At 42.1% G+C, this 12696-nt stretch overlaps 1 protein-coding gene across 4 annotated transcripts in view; it reads right to left on the minus strand.

The window, feature by feature from the left end:
- Positions 1-209: 209 nt before the first annotated feature.
- The window catches only part of LOC112993637 (mucin-5B), a 48255-nt gene continuing 35768 nt past the window's right edge, over positions 210-12696 (minus strand). For 3 of the 4 annotated variants that reach the window (XM_064513157.1, XM_026117433.2, XM_064513158.1), the window contains 17 exons: positions 12337-12514; positions 11782-12032; positions 11159-11342; positions 10399-10591; positions 9518-9696; positions 9045-9114; positions 8775-8896; positions 8343-8374; positions 7740-7917; positions 6404-6508; positions 5740-5780; positions 5042-5164; positions 4060-4155; positions 2705-2833; positions 2000-2039; positions 1180-1303; positions 210-583 (listed from right to left, as the gene is read on the minus strand). In XM_064513157.1, the coding sequence (XP_064369227.1) occupies positions 409-583; positions 1180-1303; positions 2000-2039; positions 2705-2833; positions 4060-4155; positions 5042-5164; positions 5740-5780; positions 6404-6508; positions 7740-7917; positions 8343-8374; positions 8775-8896; positions 9045-9114; positions 9518-9696; positions 10399-10591; positions 11159-11342; positions 11782-12032; positions 12337-12514 (2220 nt within the window). In that variant the 3' untranslated portion in view covers positions 210-408. Of the gene's footprint in view, positions 584-1179; positions 1304-1999; positions 2040-2704; positions 2834-4059; positions 4156-5041; positions 5165-5739; positions 5781-6403; positions 6509-7739; positions 7918-8342; positions 8375-8774; positions 8897-9044; positions 9115-9517; positions 9697-10398; positions 10592-11158; positions 11343-11781; positions 12033-12336; positions 12515-12696 lie in introns of those variants that run through there. The other variant, XR_010389538.1, reaches the window with a different exon arrangement.

The following is a 12696-nucleotide window of genomic DNA, read 5'->3' on the forward strand; positions in this document are numbered from 1 at the left end:
AAAAGCTATTGCTGTTTCCCTTCTGAGTGAAATTAAGTGATATGTATGGGTATGGTTTGATAACTTGTCCTTTCTTCAGGCAGGACTTTTGAAAGGCATCAGCTGTCTCTGGAGTGCCTTGTAATAATCTCAGTTTATACATCACTACAGGAGGAAAGATCTTGGTCACCTTTCCCCATTAGCAGCACCACTGAAACAGGAGAACAAGACCTCTTTAAAATGCAGTTTATTCTACAAACACATAGAGCAAAATCCTTTGTCTAATTTCCATAATTGCATATATTACCAGAAGGAAAAAGCAAAGGAGAAAAGTACCGTTGTTAGAAGGATGCTCACAGCTTTGTTCTAAACTACTCACATGCTAGGGAAGCATTAAATGCGAGCTGAAATGTCTCCATGAGTTTACGTTCATGCTCTCTTCTTTGGGCATTTTGTTTCCATGCATCCACACTCATCTACATGCACATACGTGAATTGGATTGTCTTATCCTGAGAGCAAACCAGTTTCACCTGCACTTCATGACTCTTTTTTTCATGGCAGCAAATGCATTTGTGTTCCATTTCACTGGCCTCAAAGGAATACCTGTGGAAACAGGATTCACACATCAGCCCACAGCCTGTTGATTTCCCAGACCGATCAGTATTTGCTGCTCACAATGTAGGTACTTCTAAGGAACAAGGGAGTAAACATTTCCTGTCCACTTTTCTGATGCTTCAAAACAGTCTATCCTCATGACGCTACGAGCCATGCAGGGCCTAATCCTCTGATGCCAAATGAGAAAAATCCTAGTCGCTACAGTGGATTTTTGGTTAGGCCCATTTTGGCAAAACAGAAATGAGCAATTTATGCAGAGACTAAAGAGCAGGAAAAAAAAAAAAGACCAAACCCCAGAGCTGTTTAAAAATTGCATAAGGGGGAGTGTAAGAACAGGTTAGTTAACAAATTTTAGCAGATCTGTTTTTATAGTGACCTATTTTCCTAGCTAAGATAGGACACGCCTAACACACTAAAGCCTAAGCGTGACATTCAGTCACATCCCCAAAGGCTGCTGTTCTGCACACCCTGTTGCCTAACCAGGTCCTTCCACAGGGGAAAGGGGACAAACAGCTGCATCTACTGGGGACAGGAACCCAGGAAGACCAGACGCCAGCGAGGACAGAGAAAGGTTTCCTACTTACACAGAATATGTACTGCACGTCCCTTCACAGAAAGGCACAGGGACAGGAGCAGCAGACTTACAGTTGTTGTGAACGATGTACTGTTCTTTCATGTTACGTTTGCATTTATGTGGCAGGTCAATACCTGTGTGGGAAATCATTTCTATTAGACTTATTCAGACTGGAGAGGAAACATTTTGAAAGATACTTGCTAGGAAAGCAAGGGCAGATCATCCTACTAAAACCTGTTATAGTTCAAATGCATAACTAAATACTAAAGATGCACTAATTCAGCAAAGCAATTTCATGCTTGTTGAGACACTTTTCTATTCGGGGACTAACTCAAGTGAAGACTTATACCTAAGTTCATGTAAAGCTACTGCTGAACCAAGACCTAAAGGAGGCGTGAAGGTTTTTTTTCATTGCTATAAACGACATTTGCTGATGTGTGTGACTTTATAATCGCCAATAATTTCTGGGTAGATGGGTAGATCCTAAAGAAAAAAAAATATTTTTTGCATGTAATTTCCAGACGGAAGAACAGAACGTATTTTCTACAAATTCCCTCATGAGGACTTTAGTTTAAACTAACAGTATTTCGGTTCTTTAAAAACACAGAATAAGAGACCACAAAGATTTTTAGTATCCCCACTGGAAGAATGAGGCAGATTTGGAGCCTCAGCTATGAGGTACAAAACAGTGCTGGAGAAGTATGAACAATCCTTCAGTCCCACAGGTATCTGTGGAAACTGCAGATGCTCACTGCATGAAGGATCAGGGCTACAAGCAGTGGAGAAGTAAACAGTGCTTGATTAGGGAATCAATGATTTAACACACTCACATGTCTTACAACAGCCATCTGAAGTCACGTCAATTGTTCCCTGTGTGGAAAGCAAACATAACGAGAACAGTTCAGACACTCTAATCTAAGATGAGAGTTCAAACACTTTCCTGCATCTTTAACCAACAGACTGATTCCACATCACAAAACTGTGACTGTACCAGTTATACACAAAAGAGTTTTAAAGAAATCCAGCAAGGAAAGGAGTGAATTTTCTTAAAATTACAAATCATACCACAAGCCAGGTAAAATGTGCTGCAACACAGGCCTGCCTTATGTAGATCCTATTGAAGCCACCACAAAAATTTTGGTCAGCTCCAAAGCCAGAGAATTACCTCTTCTCCTGCAGTCAGACAGCCTTACCTATACAGAACTTAATGCAAAGTTAAGTCAAGTCAATGGCTGTCTTCATCCCTGCTTCAATTTTCAGAACTGCTGTGAATTCCCACATCACCTCTGAAAGTTACTGGAAGCCACTAATCACTGAAAACCAGGCCACACATGAGCCCCCTTGTTATTCATCTTGCTTATTCATCTACCCCTTTTTTCCTTAGCGACGTACCACATTGAAAGTGAGCAAAACTAACTTACCATGAACCCCTGAGGGAACTGATAGACACTGTGCCTTCTGCAAAGTGAAACCTTCCAGAACAGCAGAAGCAGAACTCATGCCAGAAGGCTTTTATCTAGCTCTAAAATACTTACTGGGACACAGTTTGATGCCTCAAATGGTAGGCAGACCTTTACTGTACTAGTCAAGGAAAACTGGCCTGCTGACTCAGTGCATGTGTACTTAGTACAGTTATCATATGGATCTTTATAACTCTTTCCAACCTGAATAAAGACAGGGAAAAAACCCAAATTACAATATACATTAACAATAAAAATGAATAATACAATAGCAATGCAGTCAATGAACTGCCAGAGGGACTGGGTTGTTCATATCACTTTGAAGGTGCCGAAATGTCTGGAACTCAAATCTGCAAATTATGTACAAAGCTCACCCGGTACCAGCCTATGCAAAAATCCCTTCTGTTGCCACCTAGGTGGAAAGAATCAAAAGCTGATGGCAGAATGAGCATGGAGTTATGAACAGAAGTGCTAAGAGGCACTATTAAGTACAGAATGCAGGTGTGTTAATATATGTGGAATGAAGTATGCACAAAAGAAAAATCCTTTTTTTAAAGGATTTCAGCAGTTTGCTTTTTCAACAGATGGAAGCAAAGCCAAAAATGCAAAGGAGGGAAACAGTCTTTATAGCAGAGGCTAATGGATAAATGCAAAGCCTACTCATGGCAGCCCCCTTTGAGGGAAAACATAAAAAGAATATATTGGCATACAAAAAGGTAGTTCAGAAGAAAAATTATCAAGGAATAAAAGGATAAATAGAAAAGATGCAAAACAGAGCTATCAGAGAAGAAACAGGGTATAAGACAGCAGTAACTGAGTGAGACAGCATCATTAACTGTTCACAGGAGTAGCAGACTGTAATAAAATCAAAGAGCTAGCCTGAGGCTCAGATTATGGCTACACAATGCTAAGCTGAGAAGACATGGTATATTACATGGTGTGTTACCAAGGCATGCTACACTAAAGCAGCTATGCCACTTTCAATTTCAGTTCCAGCAAATTCAGAAATAGTGGTAGTTTAGCTGTATCAGCTCACTCAGACAGTTTAGCACTATATCCCTAGGGCAACATAATGACACTGTTTCCAGTTTTGGAGGACAGCGATGTGAAGCCAGCTCATGTATCTCTGCAAAAGCTGTATTACACAATGTCAACATCCCCTCCAAATTTTTCTCTCTGTTGCATATCAGGAAGAGGGGGTTAATTAGTTTCCATTCCTGACAGAGATGCATAATTCTCAACACAACAGTATCTGTGAGATGTGCATAGTAAAGAGAGCAGCCATATAAACATCTACATTTAATTTGGAAATATATAAATTTTTAAATCTCCCAAAGGTCTTCCCAGCCTCGAAAACTATGACATTGCTTCAAAAATGTTGAGGTCTTTTTGGTAATTCAGCCTTGTGTGCAGAGCTGGAGAGTGCTCACCTCAATGGTCACATTGCCAAATGGAAACACCGCCACACAAGCCACTTGGCGGCACTGGCTGCAGCACTGACCTTCTTCTTCCACGTAGCGGAAACCCTGTGGGAATAAAGTTATCCTTTAGCCATGTTACCTGGAGTCTTGTTCATGAAACACATTCCGATTATTTTTCTGTTGTCTAAGGATTTAGAAACCTGTTGAAATTGCTCTAAAGCTGACAATGAAACCTGACAATTTAACTCTTTCTTTCTCTGATGGAACAGCAAGCTCTGGGACACTTCACTCACCATGAAGACCTTGTCATTGGCTACTCCTCTCTCTGCTAATGCACAAGTTAATTAAGTTAATTGAGACAAAGTAATTAACTTAGCATCCTGAAGTGCTTGGTCTACACGATTGTTCACAAGTACTGTCACTGTGTCAGATGCGTGAAGACATCCACACACAAGTTAATTATTTCCTCCCCCTTGTTTTAGGTATACTTCACTCTCACTCTTTTAGCTGGAGAATGTGTAGGTGGTCTCAGGATAAAGGATAATGGTTTTGTCCATTTTTAGGATTGATAGTGGGCCTGGCCATATCTGGGTGAGAATGGAAAAGTGACCGTTCTTTGCTTGCCTTCAGTAAGACACTCAACACTTGGTATGCAGACTCTCAGCTCATGAGTACTAAGTCGTGTCTGCACACAGGTAAACCAGTTAGAATATGCAATTTCTTTGCAATCTTAATTTTTGAGCTGACAATAGACCACACAAACATGGTCTTTCAGCAGTCAGTTTTCACTTTAACTGCCTTGCAATCATTTTCCCTCAGGGCATCTTTCCAAGGGCGACTTCTTAAATCTGCTAGAGAAAAAAGAAAAACTAACAGAAGATCATATCCTGCTCTCTTTTAGGGAGGAACCTGTTATATTGTCCCGGTTTTACAATATATCCCCTCAACAACCATTGTTCTTGGTCTGAGAGGCTGAGTGCGCAGAGCTGACCTGCTGGCAGGCAGTTTGGCATTTCACTGGAACGCACTGGATACGGTTGGTTTGTGTAACAACATCCTGCTCGTCTGTGCACACACAGTCCTCACAAGACTTCCTCGGCACTACTGCCCCAGGCTGAAAATATGAAGAAACAGAGAGCGGAGACAAGACACAGCAAGGACTCTGTGGGTTCAAGGATATACACATGTTCTCTTGACTATAGAAAAACAAATGGTTGTGCTTGAGATTTATTTCTGACAGAGCTTCCTGAAATGAACATTTTCAGGTCTCTAACTTCAAACCTCATACTGTCAATATCACAAAATTAATATAAGGCTGATACTTCCAAGTGCATCAATCATGTTAAATGAATTACTACTTTATCTCATGAATTCCATACTCCAATTTTTCCTCAGTTTGACCTAGTAATTAATCATACCACATCTAATGAGATTTAAAATTTGTATTCAATTACAATCCTGACACCTTGACTGTAAAACACAGGTAAGATCTCATTTAGTAAGCAAGCTACTGGTCTCTAGGGGCACCTATTCAGTAACATTTCCAATAATACATAAGACTACTGGCAGGGAAAAAATATGGTCTATTTTAATCCTGCTTTTTATGGGGATGTTGACAATAAGAAGTTCAGAGCATTCTGATTCAGGCTGTATCAGCCCATAGGAAGAAAAGTGTGGAAGATGACCTACCTTAAATTCAACTCCTTCAGAAACACATACACCTTTTGGTACTGCAAGAAAAATGAGAAGGTGGTGCTAGGAATGATGTAGCCAGTTACTGTACTAATCTCTGAATTCTCAGTGACTTATAGGAGAGGCAGAGTAGACCTGAGCCTGTCCACTGGCCTTAATAGCCTACACATTGGTGGGAAAGCAAACAAGAAGGTAGCTGGGACATGTTGCTAATTGTTTTCCTGAAGCCCACATGTAACACCTGCTCCGATTTTATGCACATAGTGGGTGGAACTCTATATCCTGGCATTTCCCATATGGCAGACTATTTACATCATTTATTTTTACCCATACTGGAAATCAGTTGAGCTCCTCTTTATTGTTTACCATCTCAATGGTCACAGAACAAATGCGAGGTTGGGCCAAGCATGAGATTCTGAAAATACAGTTCTGTAGCAAAGCTTCTAGGTGGTTTCTATGTAACAGAAATTGAATATGTGAAGACTGGCTACAGATAACCTGTACCAGTTGCTCTGTCTCAATAAAATACATGAAATTTAAAGGCTAGGAGGGGAGGGGAGAAGTTACTTGTTGTGATTTTGATCCTGGACAAAGTTCCATTTAGATAAACTGCAATAGTTCAAGGAGTACATAAAACACCTTAAGGAAACATGGTACTTACTACAGGAGAAAACAGGACAACAACCATCCTCAGATATAGCTACCACTGGTTGGAAGCCTAAGTCACATGCTGTTTTGTTGATAATGCAGGTTTTTATATCACATTCTGCAACAGACGATGTAGATAAAGTAAGGCAAAGCATCCTTTCTGGCAGTTTTACCTGTACACTGAAGTCTGAACATCCAAATCATCTCCTAATTGCTCTCCTTTAGCAAGGTTCAGTTTCTGACCTGCGAAAACTCTGTTTTTAGGGACTTAGATTCACAAAGACAAAACTCAGTGCAAGTTCCTATGCTTAAGTGTTTCTTACTGACAAAGTACTTTTGAAGGCCTTGAGTCAGCCAATAGGAATTACTAGAGAAGGGACTCGTGTAGAAACAGATGATTCTTGAACTGCACATTTTTGGAAGTTGGGAGTGTATTCAGGTGAAGTATCTAAGCTTGTCCTATTCTAAAGCTCTTCCCTGGACATACACTTTTGGCCCTTGCTCCTGCTTCTCTTCACCTCCTGGGTTTCTCTTACAATACTAAACACTCTCATCTCAAAGAGGTGACAGAGAAACAAATTGGGTAAAGACAAATGAATGAGAAAGTGAAAAAATGAAGAGGCAGTGAATGAGGGCCAAAAATGTAAAAGTATGAAGACACAAGGCAGAGTACCCTGACAGTGCCCACTGCTCCCTTAGGGCACCTAAGGAGCCCAGTAGGTCTCTGCCTGGAAGCACGACAGGGTGAAGACCAGAAACAGGCCTTGCTGTCGCCAGGATCCCCCATCACGCTTCCTCCTATGGGTGCTGAGGAAGAGGCTGATGGGGAGGTCCTGCGCCTTGGTGGGTGTTTGGCCTGGGAGGACGCAAATGAAAAGGTGAGGGAAAACATGCATCACTTCCGATGGCAAGAACTCCTGGCACTTAGGTGGAAGAAATGAAGTCCTGCATGAGGTGGGCAGAGGCTTGGAAAATATCTCCCCGCTTCCCTCTCTGGTAGCCACAGCAGACCTGGCTGCTCCAAAGAGTGCCCAGGTCCTGAAGAAGCCCTGGTAAAAGTCCGGCAGTTTAGAGAGGTTTTGGGGAAGACCTCTTGAATCGCCAGTTGTACTGGAGCATGTGGAAGTGGTCACACAGAGCAAGGCATGTGCCAGCCTGCTATAGACTGCCTGTACTGTAAAGAAATCTGCAAAGAAGCCAGTGGGCCAGAAAAACCTGCGGTCTGATGCAGACTGAGCACTCCCGTGCTTTTAGTTGTATCTAGTACCTGGGAAGTCTTTGTAATCTCACTTGAGGATCACTGCTAAAGGCAAATTATGCCAAATGATGACATCTGAATCCCCACTCACCACAGACTGTCTCTGTGCAGCATGGGTCATCTGGACGTGCTCTTATTTTGCGCACAAAGCCCTCTTTAGTGCAGTTGACAGGTGGAGACTTAGCACAAGGGCGGGGGAAGCAAGAGATGTTCAAGGTTGCTTCATCGCAAGTACAGTATTGACAGTCATGCTCCCAAGCCTCACTGGGCTGTGGAAACAACAGATGTAGCAGTTCAGTATTAGATCAATGAATGCCTGCTGCAAGGCAAGGTACGGCTGGGCTGCCCTAGTTCATTATACAGGAAAATCAGATCCAAATCCTTGAAGGGACAGAAGGGAACTGTAAGGAAAAAATGCTATTATCTGTTGCCTTCCTTTACAGGTTTGTGTGTTTCATAAGGAAAACCCGATAGTTCTACCAGAAAGCAGTGATTCTCACAGACTGCTCATTCTGCTTCCGTATCTCAGGTAAGGAATGAAGTTCAGGAATTAATAGGCTGTTGTTTTCTTCCCCACTATCACTACAGTTCACTGTATTTAAGATTAGAACTAAAAGAACAAGAAACTCACACAACCATTTTTACACTAGTTAACAGCATTCAGCATGCAGCATAAGGACAGCATTTTCCTTACCTGTTTCACTGATCCATCTTGTGCAGTGCAACCTATAAAACAGAATAAATTACAAATTCCTTTAATAATTGCATTGGAGAAAACAAGGAAAACAGGAATAGAAGGAGGGTCTTGAAATCTGAGAAATGGACATGAAAAGAGAGATACCTGTAGTGCAAAGTCACAGGCGTTTTACCCAGAAGATCTTAAAGATCTTTTTTCTTTGTTCTTTCAAAAGCTGCACTTTCTGCCTAAGAGCAGGGGGACACTGTCACTCAGAAACTTTTCTAGCCTAGCTAGAAAGGGTCAGTGTGAAGGTCTCCCCCAGAATATGTTTGGCCCTTTACTGCGGAGAATGTGGTGTCCCAGACATGCAGTAGGGAACCCTTATGTGCAGCTCTAGTTGGGGTCTGGATCCCCCCTCCCCACCTCACCTTTTGTATTATTTCTTACCACAGACAGAAACGCAAGTGCCATCATGATCATTCAGCAGAGTTTTTCCATCAGGACAGTAACATCCTTCAACAAACACTGGTGTGTTATTTTGGGTGGGAAAGGTATCCGCAACGACTTCTCTGCACAATTAGAATATACACGGGAAAAGAATGAGAGGCAGAAATGAGCTCACAGGCAATCTGACACCGAAATCCCACGGGAACACTAGCATCCTGCCTTCCTTGGCACTTTTCAAATTACGGACGTTTGCCTTAGGAAATGACCCACCTGCTGAAGCAAGTGTTTCTTTTTGCTCCCCCGCATGGCTCGTAGACCTGATCCTGAGCACAGCTGGCTTCTGTGGAGCATTACAACAGGGGGGTTAGATCGCCCAGGCCTACCAGCACCCTTTGGTGCACATGGACCAACCAGAAACCGCCCCTTCCCGGGAGGAGGAGGAAGCTGTGTATTGCCATCTAGTGATGAAGCTGTAGATAACGTGCAGGGGAGAAAAGTGGGAGAGGTCCCAACCAGCATCTCCGCTGAGCTGCTCAGAGGGGACTCGGGGGAAGTCTCCCACTTGATTTGAATTAGTTCTGTGCTGGAACAACTTCTCTGATTTGTTCCTGCCTTTCTCAGGTCCACCTCGGCTAAGGAAAGATTCAAGCCTGGTTATGCTGAGGAACAGAAACTGGCACATGAAGGTGAGGGAAGAACAGACTGGAGACGCTTTGCCACCAGCAGATCTTCCTCGTACTTACCACACCGCCCATTCGTCTGACTCCGCCAGTCAACGCAGACCCCGTGGAGCCCGCACAAGGCTGCGTACGTCTGCATGCTCTGGCACTCAGCCTGAGGGCCCCCTTCCGAGCACCCGCTCGCCACGCAGGCCGCATAGTAGGGTTGTGGGGGAACCACGCGGTGGCAGGCAGGCAGATTCCTTTGCAAAGCAAGAAAACAGGCAGGGCTTTTCACTTCCTTGGACTGCTTCCAAGGACAAATTCCACTCAGAACCAAACGTCCCCATCCAGAGAAAGCCTCAAGGTAAAGATCCAACTGCAAATTGCTCTGATAGGGAATATGCACATGGCACTACATATCACCCAGACCTACATAGCTTAAATAAGAATCAGCTTTACCTCCCTTTCTTTACATCTTGAAAAGAAGTGGTTTTACATTGGACTGATATCTGCAAAGAAAAGTCGTCTTTGTAGCTGACAGTTGTAATTCTAAATACAGACCTTTTTATGTTAGCATGTTTGACAATCCTATTTTAAATCACAAAATTATTTTAAAAACAGACACACACATTTGCTTACTGGATTTTGAATGTGTGCTTTTCATCCAGAATTTTCAGATACTTAATTATATCTAAGAACCCCTGTTTAACTTTTCCAGAATTGACAGGCTAAGGCAGTGCCAAGCAGCAGACACTATTAAAGGAGGACTGATTTGATGATGTAGCTGAAAAATATCTGCTAAACTCAGGAACATTCACACTTCATTTCACTGCTCAGGTTTAAAAGGTAGTCTAGACTTCCCATTTTCATCACGTCCTGTAGGCAGTTCTCCCAAGCCATGCAGTAAAGCACAGAATTATCTTGTGGACTTCTCCATCTGACACCTTCAGTTGTTGTCTTACCAGATGATTTTACACAGATCAGTAGGTTCACAGCGCTGCTGATTTTCAACCTCAGCCAGTTCTAAGGCACTTGGTTTACAGTATCTGTTGGTAGGATCTGGCACTTTCCAATCTAATGCCATCTCTTTGAAGGACTCAATGATCTCACCATTCCTCTTCATAGCATCATCAGACTTCCTGTTGGTGCAGGTACCTGGTAGCAATACAAAAGCAAAATGACAATTCAAGGACAGGTGATAAAGTTGCTTCTCAAGAAAAGGGCTATATCCACAACAAGGAAAGGGGGGGGCTCTGACCCTTGTGGGAAGGTAACAAACGCATGGGGTCCTGGATGAGCTCACAAGAACTGTTTGTAGGAAGGGAGGGCTAGAAGAGCTAGTTGACAGTTACCCATGAAAAGCAGCACTGAGGTGTCAGCTGATGCTTTCCTCTGGATGGCTAAAGCAAATAAGATGGTTCTGTCTAGCACAGGGCCATTCATATTCCCTACATTCCCATCCTGAGTAGATATGATCAAGAGGCAGGGTTCAGAAAGAACCTGTCCCCATCCACCATCAAATGTGGACAGAATGGAAGGGAATGACTTAAAACTCCATATTCTAACAGTGTCTTTCCACCAGATAGGGAGAGATCCATTAAAACTGTGTGTCAAATAAAACTCAGTGGTGTAGCATGGATTCAGAGACATTTATAAGGGTATGAGAGAAAGAAGAAGAAAACTTCATTACATTCATCCCTGTCAGCTGAACAGGACACTCACCACATAGCCCCGCAGTATTGTTATAAAACATTCCGAAAGGCAGTTTTATGTAAAATGCAAGTCGACTGTAGGAGACATAAACTCCTAATTCAGGTATTTCAACTATGACGTGAAGGCCGGAACTGGTTATCCTGATACCATTCTTGGAAATGTTCGGAACAACTTTCTTATCATTAAACAGAATCTAAAAAAAGACACACAAAAGTGCTCTGTGAACATCCTTCTGTTGCGAAAAGTGTACAGCTTGGGTAACTGGAAGGCATAGCACAAATTCAGACCTCAGGTGCACCAAATAAAATTTGACGAAGGCAGTCATTTAAGTGGTGGCCTGCTGGTTCTTTATGATATCTATTTAATATGTTGTAATTTGTATTTGAATACTCATGTCAAGAAAAAAATACAACAGCTTTCAATTCTGTGATCATTTCCCATCTAAATCAAATTTTTAGAATATGCAAATTTTTGTTGACATTAAAAAAAGAGGGAGACAGAAACATAACTGCATTTGTCACCCATCCCATTTTTTACAAGCTTTATCCTTTATCACGGCAGGGCACTTGACAGTACAGTAATATAACTACCATGTAATAATACTGAGAACTCATTTTAATAAAATACTTCACCAGGTTTGTTTGTTTTCCATGTTCTATTGCTTGTGTCAGAATAACAACAGAGTTGGAGTGAAAAATGAGAAGGGACATTGAACAAATTGCTTCATCAGTGGCACCACAGTAGTAGTTGTCTATGTGAATCCAGAAGCTGTGAGAATCAGGTTGAACTGGCTTCACAAGGACATAGGTGCAGTTTTCTTTGAAATGATAATATGTTCCATCAAAAGTCACGTAATGCTCGTTTCCCCATCCACTGCAAATGCCTGGAAAACACAGTGACAGACTTCAAGTTGGGCTTCCTCTCAATTCCCTGCAAGTACAAACTGTTTTTTACTCTGTTTATCTCTTTCCATGAGAGCTGAAATGATCAGTTAGATGCAGAAAAACTACCTTACCAGGGACACTTTTTTTCTGCACTTAACAGTGTTTTAGGTGGGAATTCTGCTCCGTTACCTTCCACTGAATTGATCATAACTTAATATAAAAACTGATCACATAGATTTATCTTGCTTGAGGCCCAGCTGGACATAACAAAAATTTCAGGAATTCCTCTGCCACAGTACTTACACTGGCACTCAAAGACTTCACAGCAGCCAGTTTCATCGTGGTGTTTTGTGAATGGGAAACCATTGACACACAGTTTCAGTTGCTGAGGAGGACAAGTCACGCTGGACAGTTTAATATTGTTTTCTTCTCCCAAGCAAGTGGCAATCTGGCAGTTTCCAAAGTTCCACGATTCATTAAACTATTGACAGATTGAAAGAGAGCAGGAGAGAAACATACCAAAGCAAAACACTGAAGTTTTTTAACTCACGCACACCAACCACACTCCTTTCAGTTAAATGTCTGGCATGGTGATATTTGCTACCTACTCTTTCTCTGAGAACCAGAAAACATACAGCAATCAGTAGAGCCTTCATAGCTACT

This window comes from Dromaius novaehollandiae, chromosome 5, assembly GCF_036370855.1.
Source record: "Dromaius novaehollandiae isolate bDroNov1 chromosome 5, bDroNov1.hap1, whole genome shotgun sequence".
Lineage (NCBI taxonomy): Eukaryota > Metazoa > Chordata > Aves > Casuariiformes > Dromaiidae > Dromaius > Dromaius novaehollandiae.